This window comes from Bos grunniens, chromosome 6, assembly GCF_055505025.1.
Source record: "Bos grunniens cultivar Pamir isolate PY7600 chromosome 6, Bosgru_T2T1.0, whole genome shotgun sequence".
NCBI lineage: Eukaryota > Metazoa > Chordata > Mammalia > Artiodactyla > Bovidae > Bos > Bos grunniens.
The window spans coordinates 106,155,741-106,178,381 of NC_141170.1; the positions used below are offsets into that span (position 1 = coordinate 106,155,741).

At 39.1% G+C, this 22,641-nt stretch overlaps 1 protein-coding gene across 50 annotated transcripts in view; it reads left to right on the top strand.

The window, feature by feature from the left end:
- The window catches only part of ANK2 (ankyrin 2), a 584,595-nt gene that overhangs the window by 493,224 nt on the left and 68,730 nt on the right, over window positions 1-22,641 (top strand). For 34 of the 50 annotated variants that reach the window (XM_086407163.1, XM_086407151.1, XM_086407166.1 and 31 more), the window contains 3 exons: window positions 554-652; window positions 9,229-9,301; window positions 19,915-20,059. In XM_086407163.1, coding sequence (XP_086263289.1) covers window positions 554-652; window positions 9,229-9,301; window positions 19,915-20,059 — 317 coding nt within the window. Of the gene's footprint in view, window positions 1-553; window positions 653-9,228; window positions 9,302-10,528; window positions 10,583-19,914; window positions 20,060-22,641 lie in introns of all 50 variants that reach the window. The other 16 variants (XM_086407145.1, XM_086407165.1, XM_086407176.1 and 13 more) reach the window with 1 other exon arrangement.

The following is a 22,641-nucleotide window of genomic DNA, read 5'->3' on the forward strand; positions in this document are numbered from 1 at the left end:
AAATGTAAACTAAGCGGTGCAATTAAACCAACCGAGATCCCCAGTGGCCTGGCCTGGGGCCTCAGTTGCTTGTTTGTGTTCTTTTGCTGCACGGGGAACTTTTGCACAGCTGTAGCTAAATATGTTGCCGCGTTCCCTGTGGTAACATCTTACCTGCAGCAGATGGCCTGACTTCTGATGAGGACTGAGTGTACTTGATTCTTGAATAGTTTTCTTCGGAGGCCTCCTTCTGGATTCAAAGGTGACTCTCCTAAGCACAGTACAGAATTCGGAGCGCTAGCTCGACAACCTCAGGGTTAAAGCAATCGAGTGCTTCTTATTAGAGCAGGCAGATGCAGCTTGTTGTGTTACCATGGTGACCTGGGCTATAGTTTGAAGAAGTTACAAAGAAGATTCAGATGTAATGGTAAAAACTAGTGATTTTCCTAAGCTGTGCCTTGTTTTGGAAGAAAATGCTGGCTCATGTGGAGCCGCGAGTGAGCTCATTGGCTCACCCCGCCATCCCCCCACCCCGCTCTCACTTGCCTTTCTCTCTCTTTCGCTCGCTCTTCAGAATGGCAACACTGCCTTGGCGATTGCTAAGCGTCTGGGCTACATCTCGGTGGTGGACACCCTGAAGGTTGTAACGGAGGAGGTCACCACCACCACCACGGTAAGTAAAGGGAACCCATCGACTTGGGCTCCGTTGTTGTGGTTTTTAAGCCACATGCATTTTCATTTACAAGATGTTTTGAGCGTTTGAACTTCTTTGTGTGAACAGGTTGTAGAGACTTTGGGCGAACATATTGTAGAGCCTGTGTACCTTGAAGTATGCAGATGTAAACGTATTTACACAGCTCATACAGGGATTTCAGCTTCCTTTTGTCAACGTAAATCCGTATAAAATGTGTGAATGTAATGTTATAACACTTAGCCCTTTTTCTGTGACTGACTTCTTTTTCTCTGGCTCGTCTGCCCTGTTGCTGGAGTTGGGTGTGACACCTACTGCTGGCAAAGTGGTAGGACACTCCACTTTTTATCTCAGCCTGAAGGTCACTCCTGACGCTGGGAAGACCTTGACCCCTTCTTAGCTCAGGACTAGTTCAGATGCATTCGCAGTGAGAACAGTTCATCCTGATTTTCTTCCTATTTCTGAGTATTTTTTTATTCAAAAAGAAAAGTGAGTGTGCTTAGGAGAGAAACCGTGTCTGCATCATGACAGAGTATATATTTAATTTTTTTTTCACTATATGGAATATAAGTGCTGATTCTTTAGGCCAGTGATCATCACTGGCCTTTGCCAGAAACTCTGGAATAGTGAAGACCGTGATGGAATCGTTGCTAATGCTCTTGTGCTATTCAGTTGGAGCAGAGCTTAAAGGAGGCCTCCTGAGAGGGAGACTTACAACTAAAAGTGCTCTTCTCTTTGCTTTTATTTATTAACGTTCCTCTTTGAGCGAGAACAACAGCTCTGTAATTTCTCATCGTAAAGTAGAAAAGAAGAGCGACAGCAGATCACTAGCTGTTCCTTAGAGATGAGATGAGATCCAATGAGATCATGAATCAACAAGTAAAAAATTCTGAATGAGGTTCTAATACATGCTCCAAGCTGGGAGTGATGCATATAGTTTAACAACTCTTGATTCTTTTGATAGATGTGAAGGAGGAGAAGAGAATTTTGTTCTTCAGGCTGATAGCAAGTCCCTGCTGACAGACCTTGAAGTAGTTTGACGTGAAGTTTTAAATAGAGTGGAAGGATGATGTATTAATGAACTGCAAGATGCAGACAGAATCTAGATAAGAAAATGGCACTGCTTGTTTCCCCAAGCAAAATCTTTGGCCAGTGTACCACAATATTTTTAAAGATTTAAAGCATAGCATTCATAAATTATATAGGAGAAAAACAAGTCTTGTCACCATCTAGCACCGTCCTGAGTCACTGTATATGGAAGAATCGTGATGCCTTTTTCTTACTGTATGGTTTCTTATACCAGGAGAATCTTCATATTAGGGACCTTTACATATGTCTTTATTTGGAACCTTTGAAACAGTGTGCACATCACAGATAAATGAAACTTTAGGTGGCAAGACTGGCTACACATTTGTTCTAGTCATCTCTCAACTTTATTACCTCTTCCATGTTCTAGGAATCATGTATATACATTTTTTATCAAATGGCCACTAGATGGCATCTTTTCGCTATCGTGACCTACTTTTCTTTCATTTAGTGTTTATTGGATATAAAAGGTGTGTTGGATTCCATACTGGGTGCTGAAGAGTCATAAATGGTAAAAACATTATTCCTCCTGACCAATAACTTACAGTATAGGGGGAGTGGAAAATGAGGTTTTAAGTTTTGAAAGAAAATCTTCTTTAATATCAAAACTATAAATTTTACATGTTTCAAAGCGATCTCAGGCTCATAGATATTACTTAGAGTGATACTTTAACCATTCAGAGCTATATTTTGAAAGAGGAGCCATTGCTTTTAAATACTATTGCCACACAAGTTCTCAGATACCTTGTCACAAATCAGACATAGGTCATATCTCCATATGTAGCTCTAGGGGGATGTGAAAACTCCTCAAAGCTCCTCCGTGAGCTTTTTTTCTTGTATCTATTATTCTTTATGCTGTCTCGCTAAAGCATTGCTCCAATAAAAACCACCATACTTAGCAATCGAATTTCTATGTGAAAAGCCAGCAAATAAATATAAAACATGATAAAATGTTTTAGATTTTAACTGCTTTCAGTACTCAAATAAGAAATCGTCGCCCACATTAACCACACGAGTACCCCCTTTCTCTAAATGGGTGGTTTTACCAGTTACATGTTTTGCTACTGTCCTATCTTTACTTTCTGCTTCTCTTAGAATTGGATTCTTAGAATTATGAGTTTTATTGTTTTATGAGATGGAATTTGGGTCTAAGAATTGAAAATACAAACATTCCTCCTGTGATGTAGGTCTTCTGACTTTATACTCTTTTTCAGAAGAGATTTTCGGTCTTTCTTTTTCCACATAATGATGATATTTAAAGCTATGATTATTATTTAGTAAGTTGCAAATATGCCAAACATTGAGGGTAGATGTAGGATTCAAATTTAAGTTGTCAGATTACAAAATCCATATTCTTAATCTTTCTGATATAATTGACCTTGGCTTTGCTAAAAGTAGTTTAATAGGAATTTTCAACTTTTAAAAACTTACATAAATAATGCCCTTTATTGATTTTCATGGGAGGATCATATTCAGTATCATTTTCTAAAGTCTATAGATTCACTAAAAATTATTTGGACTACTCACTGATGGTAGGCAAATAGCATGAAGCAATTTAATAATATGTAAAATAAACCAAATTAAATTTAATAATTATTACCATTTGAATGTATTAGCTGAGCTACAGCCACACACCTAACATACAAACCTCACATCATTCACTTAGTACCATGTGCCAGGTGAGCAGCCATGTGAGTTCTTTGTCATCAGGGAAAGTCTCCTTAGCTATTCCTCCTTCCAGAGTTCTTCACCCCAAAGTATGAATAAAGTCATTGTGTGGAGAGGAGAGTAAGGTAGCAGTTTGTAAAGGAAAAGTCATTACTTCAGAAATATGTGAGACATTTTGGGATTGCAGTTTGTTTCCTTAACCTTTGCTTTGCTAACTTCATAAGACGCAGCAGGGAATATGAGACCGTTGAGCACTCTCCAGGGATTACAATCATTGTCTGTTTGCCGGAATGGACATCAAAGTGGGAGGGACACATTTCTGGCCACAGAAGCCAACAAGCTCAATCTCCTAATGCAGTTTGGAAGAACTGTGAGATATGACTCATCCTTTTGTTATTGCTTGTGCGTGCTAAGTCACTTCAGTTGTGTCCAACTCTGTGCGACTCTATGGACTGTAACTCGCCGGGCTCCTCTGTCCATGGGATTCTTCAGGCAAAAATACTAGAGGGGGTTGCCATGCCCTTCTCCAGGGGATCTTCCCGACCCAGGAATCAAACCTGGGTCTCCTGCATTGCAGGCAGATTCTTTGCCTTCTGAGCCACTAGGGAGCAGTGGCTCAGATGATTGATCAGCAATCATCAGTTATTTGCATAGTTTTAAAGTGTTGTGTTTTATATTGCATATGATCACTGATATGTAGGGCATACATACTGAATAACCTACTAAAATAAAAATGACATTATATTTATATTAGCATTTAAACATTGGTTCTAAATCTTATATGATACCATGAGTCAGATAAAGTGGGAATCATAGAAATGGCAATGCAATAAATACATGTAATCATTTGACACCTTTTAAGGTGGAGTCAAGAACTCTTCTTTGAATACAGGTCCCTGACTAGAAAGCTAAAAGTTGTTATTCTTGCACAAAGAACATCAATAATACATAGTGTATTGTGGGTGCATGTGTGGTATCCTACAATATCTGTATACATTTATCTGATGTGTTATCTTAAAGAGATAGTCTGTGTACAGAACTTTTTAAAACTTTTAACCCAGAAGACTAGTCTGAATGCAGAACCTTTTTAAACTTTTAGCATATTTTTTCCCAATGTGCTATAATTGTCTCAACCACATGTGAGTAGCAGTTACTTTTGGTAATTCACCTTCATTGAGACTTTCCAACCTTTAATAGAAAAATATTACTTACATAGTACTTAATTATATGCAAGAATTATGTTAACATGTACAATTGGTATAAAGGTTTAGCTTGTACTGATGGGGGACTGCGTGTGGGCCTTGGAAGGTGGTACACTAGCTAGGGTCGCTCCGCATGCTGCGACTTGCAGAGTCTGTGATACTGAGGGAATGGTTGGCCAGGGGAGGGACCATATGAAGGGCAGTAAAGCACACTTCTTCTTTCCCATGAAACAAACCAGGTATTAGCCCCCATTTATAAAAATACCATGTTAAGGACTCATGTTTTGTTTTCTACATTATGATGTAAGTTGAGTCTGCCAGGTATCACATAGTTGTTTTGCCACAATATATGATTTAACTACATCCTATTAAGCTTATGCTTTGTGCACTACTCATTTTAATTTTAAAGTTGTTTCTAGTCTTGACCATAGAGTCTGAGATTCTATAGCAGAAGATGCCTATGATCATTTAATTATATCCTTGTTTTCTGTGGACTATTCAGATGGAGTTGCACAAAACTATATTTATGTTTGGCTAATCAAGTTTTCAAAGGACAGTTCATTTAAAGGGATTTTTTTTTTTTTCATTTCTTTTATCATGAGTCATGAGTACAAGACTTATTATCCATTTAACAAATATTTACTGATGATTTTTTAAAGGTCAGGCACTATGTCATGTAAAAATGCATCCTATATTTACTACTTTGTAAATAGAAGGCATTTTTAACATCTGTGCCAAAAAATATCCATGACTAATATGATCAGTGTGTTACTTTTTCTGTTGCCACATATATTTGCAGATAGTAATTTTAATAGCATGCAGTAACCAAACTAATGCAAAGCTAGTTCCACTGTCACGAGTTCAAAGAAAATACAGTCACATTATCAGCATCTGAAATAGAAACTGAGAATGTTGGGCAATATAAGTTACCTATTTAAAGTATATTTCCATCAGTTTTTAAATTGAGACACATCCTCTTGTGAAACTGTTTCCAGTGAAGGACAATTACTCTAGAACGTATCTGCAAAAACTGACTTTCTGGTGTAGTTTAATACAGTAGGTATCCCTTAACTTTTTAAATCATTTAATTTACACTTAAGACTTATTTGTAAAGTTTCCCCAGCAGTCATAATTTAATAGGATCTCATTGTCTTCTATCTTATATGCTAAATGCAAAAAAAATGTCGTTTTTCTGCAACCTATGCACTTTCTTAATACAGGAAAGTGTAACAGGTTGCAAATTGAGTTGCACAATAGACCCACCTGAGGAACTATTTTTAAACACCTGTAATTGGTTCTGCTCTCAAACAATACAGATTTAATTGACTGTGTTGAGACCCAAGCAATAATATGTTTTAAACTTCTCTAATAATTATAATACGCAGCTAGAGTTGAGAATCATTGATATAGAACTTAGATTATCATCTTTTTGTGTTAAATTCATAAATTAATATTATAATTAAATGGTATATTTTTAAAATTTGTTCATTCGTCAAATACTTATTTACCACCTGTTAGTCTCCATAATTTTGGATAGGTGCTTTTGTCATTCCTATAGTGCTTAATTTGTTTTCAGTGAATAAGACATTATGGAACTATTTGAACAACAGAAGCAACATTCTGGAAAGCTGAACTTACTACTCTAGTCTTCAGTGTGCCTTCATCTGGATAACATAAGGCTTTCTCCATTTCTTCCTTTACTTTTCTTCCCCAGAGGAAATCTACGCAGTCATTATGTGAATTTTAAATGTACTTTGCATAATTTTGTGTCATTGATTTATTCCTCTATGTATTTGAGAAGCCCCTACTATGTTTTTGGTTCTGTGGAAACCATGTCTTTAATGACTCACACTCAGGTAGGAGGCGGATGAGGCATATACAGGTGTGTGTGATGTGGTTCACATGATGTTGTAGGAGGGAGTAGTAGCAGATAAACACGGCTAAACAAATACATTCATTGGGGAGGGTCAAGGAGTGTTTCTCCAAGGAAGTTACATCTTACATGAGCAAAAAAAAGAGAAAAAGAACATTTCTTGTAAAGAAAAGGATGAGGGAGGAAAACGGAGGTGTAAGAGAACGTGGCTGCCAACACGGATGCAGGGTTGGGGGAGCGATGTGGTCTCCCTGCCTCTGGCTACATCACCAGGCATTATCAGAGCCAGTTCATCTGACCCCCTGACAACCTAGGCAGTTCATCTGAGTGTAACTTATAGTCAGCCATGCCCCCTCCCACATCCATGGATTTAGCCAACCTCGGATCATGTAGTAATGTAGTATTTACTTTTGGAAAATAGTCTTATGTAAGTGGACCCAGGCAGTTCAAATCTGAATTATTTAGGGATCAAATGTATTAAGTTTTTTCTGAAGAAAATGGGAAACCACTGAAAGGTTGTTCAGTATCATGTTATGATTTAATCACTCCCTCTTAATACAAAGACATTATACCTGTATATTGGCCTTCCCTGGTGGCTCAGACGGTAAAGAATCTACCTGCAATGTGGGAGACCTGGGTTCAGTCCCTGGATTGGGAAGATCCCCTAGAGGAGGGCATAGCAACCCACACCAGCGTTCTTGCCTGGAGAATTCCATGGACAGAGGAGTCTGGTGGGCTACAGTCCTTGGGGTCACAAAGAGTCAGACATGACTAAGAGATTAAGCACAGCACACATATAGATATATTTTCAAATTAATCAACTGAATTTCCCTATAAATATATTTGAAGTTCTTTACTGCTTTTGGAAAGAAACAAGCTGGTAATGGGATACTAGAGACAAACAAGTCTGGAATATCTATGCAGCAAAGTTTAAAAACCTTGACAACCTATTGACTGTATTTTAGTGTCTTTAGTTGAAGATTATACTCTTTATTCTGAGAGATTAGTATTTGAATGTTCTCATGGCTTTGCCAATTGATGTACTTAATACACTTTCAATACAGAAACAAGAGACAGGGACACAGAAAAAAAGAGCCTCAGCCATCTCTAAGTGATATTTAAAGTTGTGGGATTTGACTTTTTATCTTTAATTTTTAATCACCTTGGTATCCCTGGTGTCTCAACAGTGCCTATCATGGAATAGGCACTCAAAATGTTTCTTGAGTGCCTGAATGACTAAAAAGTTCAGAGAACCTTTGTTTTTAAGACTAATTTAACATCGAATTATTATGATAAGTTATGCTAGCTAATATTTCTTGAACACTATTATATTCTAAACACTGTTCTTAGATCAGATCAGATCAGATCAGTCGCTCAGTCGTGTCTGACTCTTTGCGACCCCATGAATTGCAGCACGCCAGGCCTCCCTGTCCATCACCAACTCCCAGAGTTCACTCAGACTCACGTCCATCGAGTCAGTGATGCCATCCAGCCATCTCATCCTCTGTCGTCCCCTTCTCTCTTGCCGCCAATCCCTCCCAGCATCGGAGTCTTTTCCAATGAGTCAACTCTTCGCATGAGGTGGCCAAAGTACTGGAGTTTCAGCTTTAGCATCATTCCTTCCAAAGAAATCCCAGGGCTGATCTCCTTCAGAATGGACTGGTTGGATCTCCTTGCAGTCCAAGGGACTCTCAAGAGTCTTCTCCAACACCACAGTTCAAAAGCATCAATTCTTCGGCGTTCAGCCTTCTTCACAGTCCAACTCTCACATCCATACATGACCACAGGAAAAACCATAGCCTTGACTAGACGAACCTTTGTTGGCAAAGTAATGTCTCTGCTTTTGAATATGCTATCTAGGTTGGTCATAACTTTCCTTCCAAGGAGTAAGCGTCTCTTAATTTCATGGCTGCAGTCACCATCTGCAGTGATTTTGGAGCTCTTCTATATATTATTTCATCAATCTTCATAACAGTTTTAGGATGTAGTGTTATTGTTCCCATTTTATAAACAAGGGGATTAAGGCATGGAAAAATAGAGGACTTGCTAAGGCCTCATAGCTGATAAGTGATGAAGTTAGAATCTGAACTTAGGCAGCCAGACTCCAGAGAGTGGTCTCATAACCTTACCTGGTCCATCAGGGCTGGAAGGCAGAGAATTTGGCCGCTCTGGGGTGCTATTATGGAGGGCAGCCACTAAGCAGCAAGCCAGAGTTGTAGCCCAGTGAAAGACTACAAGGATGATTGACTGTCCACTGTTGATCTTCTGGTCCAGAACAGATGCATCACATTTTCTGCCCAAGTCTGTCACATTGCTTACAACTTCTAACCAATGGTTTTGTTTGTAATAGATTGCCTGTGTTCACTGCAGCTTTTTAAAGATTGTCTAGACACATAACTTAGTCCATTTTAGGGAAGCCCTGAAAACACGAATCTGCTTTCTCCACATGGCTTCTAATGCCATTGCTGAAGAATGTGTTTTGCAAATGGGAACTCAAAATGATGAACTTTCTCTTAACAACTTCACTGGAGTAAATGGTCATTTATCTTCAGAAAGAACAAAGGAACTTCTGTAAAGGAGAATAAGAGACTAAACTTCCAGAATGTCCACATGGAGAAGATGGCGTGCTCAGGGCCTGATCACTTGCTGATGCTACTGACTGTGTTCTCCTCTGTGATTCTTTTAATCCTTTGTTTTAAGTTGAACAGTAATGATTTTTCTTTTTCCAGACTATCACTGAAAAACACAAGCTAAATGTTCCTGAGACCATGACTGAGGTTCTTGATGTTTCTGATGAAGAGGGTAAGACTTTTATTCAATCTTCTATGACATCTGTCATGATCTTACATGAAGGAAATCATCTTTTTTTTCAGGGACTAAGCTGGTACAGTGGGTTTAGATGACAACATCTTAGCACTTAAAGTCACTTTTTCACCTTTGTTTCAGTACATTTACTTTTTCAATTTGGGGGGGAGGGAGGATTCTGTTAATGTATTTTCAACTGATATTATCTTTAATGACTTAGTAAGTAACAGGACTGGGAAAAGGGAAAGAAACTGGAAATTGACCATCTGTTAAAATATCTACCTGATAATACAATTGTTGTTAGTATATTTTAACTATGCTAAAATATGTTTTTTATTAAAATGCCTGAAAGCAAAAGAACTTAAAGCATGTTTTATTGAGGGTATGTTGAGAAATATCTGCTTTCTAATTGGTTCAGTCACACAGAATCGACTTTAAATCCAGAGGAAAAGAGCCTTAGAGAAGGTTAAAAATAGCACAGCAGTAAGTCATACAAATTAAATCTGAGATTTGATTCTTTAAGTCGGAAAATGTGCCTGCTATAGTTTTAAAGTTGATAAAAATTATCTAAGCCAGTGGATTTCAAAACTCTGAGAAGCTCTATGAGGAGCACTAGGGACTCTGGGGTGGGTACGAGGCATTATGCTTGAGGTCCAGCCAGCAGGTTTCCACTACTGTACTTCACTAGAGTAGCTGACTTTTCTTGAACAAAAAGAAAAATCTAAAAAATTCATGAATGAATAAAGTGAATAACCAAGTTTCAGTGGTACAGCTATTGGCCAGGCATACATGTTTGAAAAATATGTGTACATATGTATGCACATAACAAGTGTATGTGTTTGAAAAACTATTGCCATACTGGCCCTAGTAGTAGGCCCCATGCTAATTGCTTTTATGGAGAAATGTTAAAGATATTTCTTTAGGTTCTTCACAATAAAATCATAAGGTCAGACTTTCCATTGAGATCCCCTCATTTGAAACCAATTCATTAATTCACTTATCAGTGACAGACATTGAGTTGTCTCAACTTTTGTAAGAACTTATGATAAGAACAAACAAATGTTGGGTCAAATTAAAAGATGTTGGCAAAAATAATGGTTCCAGGTATTTATTATGATAATTTTGTGTTCCATCCTAATACTTGCCAATTTTCTGAATTTGTATTTGCACACTATATTTTGCTTTGTGTGATCATCTTTCTTATCTTCACTTACATGTTAACAGCTTTTAAACAGTTTGGTGACCACTTTATTGATGGGGAAGTTCTTAGTGATTCAGGTACCTTTTGAGGAAATTGTTGGAGTGAAAGCCTGTCTTTGCTTTTAATTTTTCTTAACTGGCTAGAAGCAACTTGCTTCATATTTACATCTGGGTGCCTAATACTCATCTGTTTTTGATTTTGTTTTATATAGCACGTGTAATATGAGTGGAATTGTTTACATGTGTATTTGAGTGTGTGGATTGTATTAACTTGGAAATTTAATGCCATGAATTGCTTATACTATAATATTAATGATTTGAAACTATTATTGAGACCTATTAACTAATTACATTATCTAATGACACTATAGAAATATTTGTAGAAATTAATATTTCTTCTTAGAATACAAATTTAGAGAAAAATTAATTTTTGATAAGTTGACATTGAATTAGCATGAACATATTAACTTCATTAGACTGCTTGAATATGTAGTCATACCATTCTTGGATAAAGCTACGTTTTAGATGTAGTTAAAAATAGGTTAGTAATTATAATCTAATTTTTTTAATTACCTAGGAATAAAGTAATCTTTAAAAATTTAGGGGAGACTTTGGCATATAGGGGAAAATGAATAATATAAAATATCTTCTCTATCAAGAAGACTCCAAAATACATGTGGTACCACTTTAAGGAAACCTATTACATGAAAATCTAAATTTATAAATGAGATAAATTAGGTAGTGATTATTTAATTTAAAAATACTTATTTATTTCTAAAATATTTGATAAAGAATTCCAATAGCTAATGCTTCCAAAGTATTTACTGAGGTTTTAGAAATTTCATTTGTATGAAACAACCTCTTGAACCTACACATTGCATAACATAAGGTCTAGTTATAGCATCTTATATACTTTTGTTAAAAGTGTTACATGTTAAAAGTTGTTAGTGATAAGAACTCTTAAAGGAATATTGGTGAATGATCAAGAATATCTTTCATGGTGAGAGAGGAAGCTTTCTGTGGCTTCCTGCGTGCTAAGTCGCTTCAGTCGTGTCTGACTCTTTGTGACCCCATGGACTGCATCCCACCAGGCTCCTCCGTCCATGAGATTCTCCAGGCACGAATGCTGGAGTGCGTTGCCATTCCCTTCTCCAGGGGATCTTCCCGACCCAGGAATCAAACCTGAGTCTCCTGCATCTCTTGCATCACAGGCAGATTCTTCACCATTAGTGCCACCAGAGAGCATTTTTCCCTACTAAGAAATTCAAGTTGAATAATTTTCTTGTGTAGAATGTAGCTAAGTATTGTGAAGTAACATTTTAGTACAATTAGTATAAAAGAGTTTGACTAGTTGACATTTGCCAATCCTTTAACTTTTTGTGAGTTTAAAATGTTTTCTTGGAACCTACCATCATTTATATGGGTGAAGTACAGCGGCATGTATTTGGACAGTATTAGCTAATCCCTGTTTTCTTTACAACTCTACCATTTTAATAATAGTCTGTGTATCAATACTCAGGAGTATTCAAGCCAAGTATAGATGTCCTAACAGGCTAACTTGCAATAGTGAAGAAATCAGAATTTTCCATTCAAGAATCCAATCTACAGATGGTGAAAGTCATGTTATTGTGTGTAAGCTCTATGACCGGTACCGTGGCAGAATCAAAGATGAACATATATGGAGATGCAATGTATAAACTCACGAAGCATAACTGAAGGCACTATGTCATCCGCTTTTCATATCTGCCTGGGAACATCACGAGCAGGACCCAGCACAGTCGCATGGACTTGCTCAGAGCTGAGAGCTGAGTAGGAGGGTGGCGCAGGTTTTAGGGCGTGGGAAAGGAACAGGATGGAAGGTCCTGAGACAGGAAGGTACAAGAGGGGGACACAGAGAGGCAAATAATCTAGCCAGTGTGGCTGATGCGTTAAGACATACGGATCTCGCTGTGGAAAGCAGACATCTGAGGGAGGAGAAAGCAGTAAGCATCTCAGTGCCAGGTGCGTTATCGCATCCCCAAAGCATCCGTATGAGATCAACTGTGGATTTCCCCTCATTTTTTTTTTTCAGGTGAGAAAGACTCACCTAAGGGTGAGGAAGCTAAGGCTTAAACATACTCAGTAGTTTGTTCAGTGACACAGAGCTACTAAGTGGTAGATGTGGAATCTAAACCCACTTGGAAAGCTGCTGTAATAGCTCAGTCAGGATGTAAAATAAGTCGGATGGCAGAGAAATGGGAGAAGAAGAGAAATGGGAACTCAGTCTAAGAATATTCTACTGTGCAGACTAAAACCAAGCTGTCAGTGTAATCCTTTACATCTTCATAGGATTGTGAGCTGCTTCCTACCTTTTCTGACTCAGCTCCCCAGCCGTAAATTATATGATGGGGCTCTGGGATTATAACACCTGTGTAACTAAATTACTTGTGGAAATGTGACCCACGTATCACTTATACTCAGGGATTTGTGAGCGGGAGGTTTGTACAAACTTCTCCACTAGTTCTCTGGGATGATGTGTCCTGATAATCAAGAGAAATCCAGAGTGGCTGAATGTTGGGATGAAATACAGAGGCGCATCTCTCTTTGCCTTTTGACCTACTTCCACTGTGGACACTTGACCCTAGGATGGCACCGCCCCCAGATTTCAGCTCTTTACACACTTAACTGCAGAAGTGCTAAGTGGTCTTGAGAGGGAGAGACCTCAGGAACATTTCAGAGAACCTCCTTCTTCCTGGCAGTGTGAAGAGCTGTCAGGAGGAAGAATCCTGGGCCCTTCCCACTGTACGTATGTATCTGTTCCCATTCTCTTGTGATCTGCACCCTGTACAGACTGGCTGTGGTTCTAGCTCTGAGGACTCTTTAGTTTCTGGATATTAAAATAGGAAACTTTGAAAGCAAGCAATGCATTAATGCTATACAATTAGTAGAAAGGGTTTTCATGAAGATGTTTGGAATAATTGAAGAATACAATGACAAACAAATTAACTCCTAAAATCTGAAAGTTAGAATTCTGTTGCTGCTGCTGCTGCTGCTAAGTCGCTTCAGTCGTGTCCGACTCTGTGCAACCCCATAGACGGCAGCCCACCAGGCTCCCCCGTCCCTGGGATGCTCCAGGCAAGAACACTGGAGTGGGTTGCCATTTTCTTCTCCAATGCATGAAAGTGAAAAGTGAAAGTGAAGTTGCTCAGTCGTGTCCGACCCTCAGCAACCCCATGGACTGCAGCCTACCAGGCTCCTCCATCCATGGGATTTTCCAGGCAAGACTACTGGAGTGGGGTGCCATTGCCTTCTCCGAGAATTCTGTTAAGTAAGTAGAATTCTGTTAAGTAAGTACATATGTAATGTCAGGGAAGGGGTTGTTCAAATATAAGAAACAGAAAGGAAGTTCACTTTAGGTTTGTTATGATGCAAAAAATAAAAAGGGTTTGCTTTTTGTTTATTTGTTTTACAACAAATAAGGAAGTTGATAAAACAGAGAATGCTGGGGTATAACCACTCTGTCATAAACTCTTTCCAAGCCAGTAGAACTAACAAATAAGGGTTAAGTATTTAAATTCAGAATCTTATTTGAAAGTAGTCCTGTATCCCTTTTCCCTGCCTTGGCTCAGGTAGGGAAGTAGTTGTACTGTGTGTTCACGTAGGGAATTTGCAGAGAGAAGCAGATGGATAGAGAGGAAGGTGGGGAAGAAGATGAGTCGGGGGTCACCGTGCTGAACCTGAGACGCTTGTAGCAAGTTGAGGTGGGGCAGCCCTGGAAACATTTGAATCTGCGTGTTGAGTTTGTGAGAGAGGTTTGGGATGGATGCAGAAAGTGTGTGAGCAAAATATAGGTGATCTTTGACGTTTTAAAAATACATGATTATGTATCAAATAAGAAGAAAGTTTGGAAGGGAAGTATCAACATTTAAGGAGAGTGGAGACTGGAAAGAAAGACTCCGATGTAAGGGGGAAGACCAGGGAGGGTTTACATCTGAGAAATTAAGAAGGGTAGTTTTGCAAAGAAGTCACCTCTTGGCCACTGATTAATTTGTAAAAACAGAAAGCCTCTGTTTGTGAAAGGAAAAGGACTCAGAGTATGAAATAAAGAAGGCCTAAGAGTTGGAGGAAGAGGTTACTGTATTTCAAAGAGGGCAGAAACATGGATGTTTCTGAGGAAAGAAGGGGCTGGCAGAGAAGCAGAGGTCGAAGATAAAGGATCTAGCAGACAAGGAGTTTAGGAAGATGAAAGAAGATGAGGGTTTAAAGGCCGGGATAGGCTCGCCTTGGACTGTAGAAGTCATCTTACTTACCATGTTGAAAGGCAAGAATATGATTGTCTTATTTTTTTGGACACCGTAATAACATTTAAAGCATTAGCTCTATCATGTTTTCCCCAGACTTATTTTTCATTAATTTCTATAGACATTTCTGCTTCCCATCCCACACTGCAGACACTATCAAATAGCATGGTTTATGCACACATGTCCTGGGAGAGGAGTTTCATGGCGAGAATAGTACCTAAGTACATACCTTTCCAGGTAATTCCAACATCGGGTTAGCATCTGGCCAGTGACACTAGCATGTTGGGATTCTGCATCTTTGACCATTTCTCTCTGAGACATAAGTGTTCCCTGGTGGCTCAAATGGTCAAGAGTCTATCTGCAATGCAGGAGACCTGGGTTTGATCCCTGGGTCAGGAAGATTCCCTGAAGAAGGGAATCATAACCCACTCGAGTATTCTCTTTTTTATTATTTTATTTAAAATTTTTATTTCATATTGGAGTATAGCCAGTTAGCAATGTTGTAATAATTTCAGGTGGGCAGCAAAGGGACTCAGCCATACATGAGAGTGAAAGTCAAAGTTGCTCAGTCATGTCTGACTCTTTGCAACACCATGGAATTCTAAACAGTCCATGGAATTCTCCAGGCCAGAATACTGGAGTGGGTAGCCTTTCTCTTCTCCAGGGGATCTTCTCAACCCAGGGATTGAACCCAGGTCTCCAGCATTGCAGGCAGATCCTTTACCAATTGAGCTATCAGGGAAGCCCACCAGCCACACACATACATATACATTCTTTCCCAAACTCCCCTCCCATCCAGACTGCCACCTAATGTTGAGCAGAGTTCCATGTGCTATATTGTAGGACCTCCACTCCAGTATTCTTGCCTGGAGAATTCCATGGCTAGAGGAGCCAGGTGGGCTACAGAACATGGGGTCGCAAAGAGTTGAGTTGGACGCGACTGAGCGACTCTGAAACATAATCGAGCATCAGGATAGACACAAGGCCACCATAGGGGTCTCTGAACCCTTGAACTTCACATTTGGTAATACAAAGCCTAGGAGGCAATTTTTTTAATGTAGCAGCTGTCTTAGGCAGATAGCATTGTAATAAAATCATCAAAATGCAGAAATGTGGGAGAATGTAAAGGACATCCACTCTCTCATGAACTCAGTGAAATAAGGGCTTTTTCACTTGTGCATTGACTTATCACCACAGTCACTCAGTTTGATATATTTGATAAAACTGTCCTCTTCCAGTTGCTTTCTTTCTGTCTTTTAATATGACTACATGCACAGGAGGGGAAGGCTAAGTTCATTTGCATCTTGTACAAGGTAAAACTGCTGACACTAGGCCTTGCTTCTCCAGACTGGGAGTGAGTCCGGCTGAGTGACATTCTCTTCTCTTTCCTTCACCACGTAAACCTTCTGTCCACTTAGGGATGACAAGAGGGGAAGAAAAAAGGGAGGAATAAGACAGAGAACCTGAAGTGTCAGCCCTACTTTTTATTAAGGAATTGTGAGTAATTTGGGGGCTTTCTTGGTGGTTCAGGTGATAAGGAATTTGCCTGCAATGCAAGGAGACCCAGGTTTGATCCCTGGGTCAGGAAGATCCCCTGGAGAAGGGAATGGCAACCCACTCCAGTATTATTGCCTGGATAATTCCATGGACAGAGGAACCTGGTGGGCTACAGTCCATGGGGTCGCAAGGAGTTGGACCTGACTGAGCGGCTAATGCTTTCACTTGTGAGTAATTTCAAGAAGAAATTGAAGCTCATTGTGACTTGTCTTTGTTCTCTGTAACCATCTTGGTTGCTAAGAGACTGGTGAGAGCTGACAGATTATGAGAAGCAAGATGAAATGCAAAAGCCTGTTGACTCTGGGGATGGGTAGGATGCCTCAGTCTGGGTGAAATTAGGAATTTGACGCTAGAAGGCAAAGCTCAACTGTTTGATTGCTGGAGCTTAGAGGAGGGTTGGGGTAGTAGAGTGGGGGATAGAGCAAGAATGAGAGAGTACATTCAAGCACTTTTGGGTTTTAAATAGTTCTGTAGGCCTTTTGCTCAAGGGATCCATGAAGTATAGCTTGTTTTATATGTAACCGTGAATTCAGCCATTCCCTCTACTTTTTCATAAATAAGACTTAGTTTTCTCAAAGGTTAACAAAACTTGCATTTTCTTTCTGAAATAATTTAGGCTTATATCCAATCAATACTTGTGTTTTAATAAGCCAAGTCTTAGAATTGTCTTAGAACTTTTTGTCTCCCAGAAATAAACCAAGGGGGAATCCCAACTTATTTGACTCATAAAAATACTCCTGTGTAAAGACTTACCAGTTATACAAGAGGGAGAAATAGTGGAAAGTCCCACAAGTCCTGTAATAAAATGTCCAAGCTTCCTGATCTCATTGCTGTGTTCAGAGACCGACTTTCTTCGTAGATTCTTCCCATTGCTCACCAACATGAACACTGACTAATGCTAAGTCATTCTACTTAGTATTCTCTCAGTAAGTAATGCGTGTTACTCTTATATTCATACTGTTTTTGCTGCCCTCCATGACCCCTCACACACCAGCCTCTCACTTAAAATACACTCATCTCAGCCAATCACACAACCCACTCCAGTACTCTTGCCTGGAAAATCCCACGGGCGGAGGAGCCTGGTGGGCTGCAGTCCATGGGGTCGTTAAGGGTCAGACACGACTGAGCGACTTCACTTTCACTTTTCACTTTCATGCATTGGAGAAGGAAATGGCAACCCACTCCAGTGTTCTTGCCTGGAGAATCCCAGGGACGGCGGGGCCTGGTGGGCTGCCGTCTGTAGGGTCGCACAGAGTCAGACACGACTGAAGCAATTTTGAAGCAGCAGCTGCTGCCTATCACAATTGCCCCCAAGCAGTTGACCAGCTCCCATTCCTTCTTCAGCGATTCCTTGTGCAGCTTCCCTGGAATTTCCTAGGACTACTGCAGCAAATCACCACAGATTTATTCCCTCACAGGTCTGGAGGCTGGAAGTCCATGGTGGGACCATGCTCACCTCCGAGAGCTGTAGGGAAGAACTCTTGATCACTTCTTCCAGCCTCGGTGCCTGTCAGCAGCCCTTGGTGTTCCTTGGCTTATAGACACATCTCTTTAACATCTGCATTCACATGGCATTCTCCTCTGAGTCTATTTGTGTCCTTCTCTCTCTCTTGTGAAAACACTTCTTTTGAAATTATCGTGTATGATCTCATCTAAATCCTTCTTTTACATCTAGAAGGACCTTGACTCCACATAAGACCACATCCTGGGGCTCCAAGTTGACAAAATGAAATTTTGGGGGGACACTGCTCAGCCCACTGCACTACAAGAGATCTCCCTCCTTTGGTCTTATTGTTATTTATCTGTGGGTTGCTGCTGTTGCTGCATCTGATTTTGTGAGAGAACACTTTGAAGAAGAGATTATATACAAGATTTGAGGGGGAACCAGTTTAACAAAATTAATTTTAAAAATTTGCTCATGTTTTCATTAGAGTTACCAGATTTATGAACTGTTTAAGCAGTGCAATTACATTTTTCTTTATATATTTTCAAAAATTATTTTGCATAAATAAAGTTTAGCTTATATTTCAGAGTGTCAACACTTTGACCATTTTGTATTAACAAAAATAATACCTAGTAATATTATATCCTAGAACTCTATAATATGTCCTTATGTATTATTTAATTCAGATCCCCGGCATGTGAGATAGATTATTAGTATCACTCTCATGGGAAGATTAACTGGCCAGTAAGTAGCAGAATTAGAATTTTAAACCAGATCTATCTGATTTTAAAGACTCAACTTTTAATTACTATTCTGGGTAGCCTCACTCAACTAAAACTAAATAAAAATATAATTATTTCACTGAGGAAAAATAAAAAGTAATTTTAATGATGAGACTTGTAACTGCCAAATATTAAGTGTAATGATTCTGAGAAAAACCTCCAGTGGTGAATAAATTGCATTTCTATTCACTGGAAGATCTTTTGTTCAAGCTGTCTTTGGCTTTAAGTAATTTAGAAAGCTAATAATCTTTTGATTATGGGCTCTTCTGATCATGTATACAGGGAAGTGATGAAATGCTGAAGACATGCTTTTATGGTTCTTTGATGCTGTGTCTTTATAAATAACTTAGTGCTGACTTGAAATAGTTATTTTAAACAGAAGAAATTAAAATAATGTTTAACTTATAAGAATGAAGTACATTCCTTCAAGTTTTCCCTTACATAGGTTTTCAGGCTTTGTGTGATTAGTACCCTTCAAGGATCTTCAAAAATAGTTTCTCTTAGCTAAATTATTCCCCCATTCTAGCACATTAATGGTATAGAGAGCATTTGTGTGAATGAGGTATCATTTATTGAATTTCCTGAAATCTGTATTTTTGAAAGCATTCTATTCCAGTGCATGGGCAGGGAATGTGCTCTCGCCATCTGTGCTTCCAAATGACAACTACGACACTTAGTCATCGCTTTCTGCCACTGCTTCGTTACTTAGCTCACTTTTTCCCTGGTACTTCACCTTTGGGAAGCCATCCCAAAGCATCCTTTCTAAGCTCTGTAATGTTTTTAAAATTAAATCCCTGATTGTTTATTAAAATGTCACAATCTGCCCACTTCGTTCTAGTGTTCTTTTCCTAATGTGCGTATTTTGCTAATATCTGTATATAAGCCGTATTAACTCCATTTAGTACACTTCTTCTTTGTTTTAGAGCCATAGATATTTCTTAGCATGTTGTTGATTACATGAAGACTGTTAATGCTGGCTACTGTGTATAAAATTATTGAAATCACATTCAGAAGCTAAGTTGTACATATTGTACTAATTATTAAGTTAAATATAAAGCTATAAATCAGCTATTATGATAAAAAATGAGTAAAGAAGGTTGACTAAAAATTAAAAGACTTCCAATTCAGGTAATTATTTCTTCTTGTTAAGTAATAGGAAAATGGGTCAAATATTGTTCCCCCGAGTTTCAGCACTTTTTAATGGCATGTGTTCTGTTTTTTTTCCAGTATGCAGTATTTCAGTGATGACAATGCTATTATGCTGATTTTTTTCACAATTATAATTGTATTTTGTAGTTGATACTACATTCAACAAGTAAGTCTCCATCTCTCTCTGACTGTTTCAAGGTGATGACACAATGACGGGTGATGGGGGAGAGTACCTTAGACCTGAGGACCTAAAGGAGCTGGGTGATGACTCCCTCCCCAGCAGTCAGTTCCTGGACGGGATGAATTACCTGCGCTACAGCTTGGAGGGGGGCCGCTCCGACAGGTATTCACCGAAAGCGCTCCCTTTGTGATGATAGTGTAGACAGGATCATTGACACTTCATAGGTATCCTGTCCTCTGGGCAGTTAGTGTATTATCTTATGGTATTCTCTAACAACTTTGTGTCTGTTTTAAAGGCAACCGAGGCCTAGAGAGATTAAGTCATTTAGTGAAAGTTTAACTTTGTAAGAAGCAGAGTCGTGACAAATAAAGAGCTCTAAACTGTTAAAGTATGATACTTTCAATCATCTACAACTTTTTCTCTAGGCAAATTAAAAGGACAGTTTTGCCTTATGGGCAGTCTTTACTCAGTGGCAGTTACAGGTACTCCCAAATCCCCTTGGGGTTTTTTGTTAGTGGAATCATTTCTGTGAACCAAACTATACTGTGAAGAAGGATTTAAAAATAACAAATTGAGAAGGAAACATTGCCTGGAACTGACTGTTTTATGAAAAAAATTGGAATAGAATCCCCCAAGAGGCTGGATACCAAGAGCAATCTGAGCAAAATCTTGACGGAGAGCAGGTTTTATCACCAGATCCAGGGAGGTTTACATTTTATTCTGAAACATACAATCAATTTTGGGGTTAATTACTAACTAGCACCTCAGGTGTTTATTAGTTTTTGCGACAAACTGACTAAGAACATTCCATGGTGCCTCATCTATCACTGCCAATTTAGATTGTGTGTAATTGTTTATATAATGTAATATCTTTTGCCAGTCAGTAATCTCAGGTTTATAATTTTAATATTGGCTCTATTTTTGGCTATATCCAGCATATGTGGAGTGTAAGAAATAAATACCTGAAAGCCTAGTCCATTTTAAAGGGATAATTAGGAAAAACAAGCCTACCTTGGGTTTTTTCCTTGAGTACTAATGCCTCCCTCCTATCTTTTTTTTTTTTTTTTTTAATTCAATGTGCATATAAGTGCCTTTCTGGACTGGCTTTGTGGTAGGTGCTGGAGGTACAAAGATGATTAAGATATAATTGCTGAATTCATAACTAATGGCATGAAAGATGAGGCCAGTGGTACCACAGTGCACCTGGATCCCTGAGGCTCAGGCTTCCTGGAGCCGATGAGCCTAGATCGAGAAGGGATGATGAGTAATAGTGGTGAGGAGAGGCGGGGAGGGCATTTGAAGCTTTGGTGAGGTGAGCAAAGGCTTGTGGTGTATGAGAGAAACAGAGTAGTGTAACAGTGTAGCGCGGCTGGAGTGCAAGTGTGAAGGAGGGGCGGCCTCATCTGCATTTTGGATGGATCTCTCTGACAGTGAGACAGAGGGTGAATTCAGCGGCTTTGTCAAAGGGCTACCCACCTCTGGCAGTAGTAACCATCTGAGAAAATACTGCTGCAATGGTTGCTGGAGGAGCTAGGACAAGACTTGAACTCTTAACCTGGGTGGTAGCAATCCTGGAGAGAATTTTAGAAATGAAAAATTTGAGAATATATCAGTGAGGCAAAACTGGCCAGATATGGTGACAGATTTTATGGGCTGCGTGAGGAAGAGGAAGAAGACCCAACTGGCTCGTTGGCTTCAGTGACTTAGATGGAGAGGGTCCTTGGGATCAGGATATAGGGGGAGCTGCTCAGAGAGTGAGGGTAGGGGAGCTTGTGAGGGGTCAGTGTTCTAGATTCTGAATTTTGATACACTGATTGATTTGAGCCTTACAATCTGAGATTCTTGAAAGACTTTAAATTGCAATGAAATATTTATGGCCTTGCAAAAATTCACAGTAGTCTGTGAATAATCATATTAGTGTTATCCAAAAATCCTTTTTTTTTCAGCTTGATTTCTCTTGTTACAAATAAGTGCTTAACTTGATCCTTTTGCCGACTTTGAAATACTTAGTATGGAGAAAGATTTAGAACAATGCTTTCTATAAGACGAGTATCAGTGGTTTGAGGATTCTACCTAAACTGAATACTTCTCAGCTTGTAAAGACAGGGGATATGAAACAAAAAAGACATGATCGGTTGTCCGGGGCCACACTTGCATTTGTAAGACATCAGATGCATTCATCCTTTCCGAGTTGGCATTATAGTCTGCATTTCATTTTCATGGTTGCTTTTTTTTTTTTTTTTTAGTTTTGCTTAGCCAATTGAATATGTTATCTTTTTCGGTAATCATTTTTTCCTTCTCATTTCTTTATTTGGTGTGCTTTCAATAGTACCATACCCAGGTAGGTATTAATTGCATATCATGAAAACATGACCTTCCTGGATACATCCACATTTCCCTGCTCTCTGCTCAATATATGTGTATTGTGTGTGTGTGTGTGTGCGTGCATGCGTGCACACTTGTGTGTTTTGGCAAGGATTGCTTATATTCTAGAATTATGGATTTATTCTCAAATTAGGATTTTTATGTATTAAATTGAGTATCTATTAATATTTGAGCTAGAAGGAGGAATATTTTACTAGGATGAAAGTCTGTGACACGCCCCCACCCGACTTTATTTTAACTGTCACAGCTCCACCTTGTGGTTGATCAAACATTAGCACAGTTTCCCCAAAAGAAAGGTGTTTGTGTGAAGTCACTCAGTCATGTCCGACTCTTTGTGACCCCATGCACTGCTGCCCACC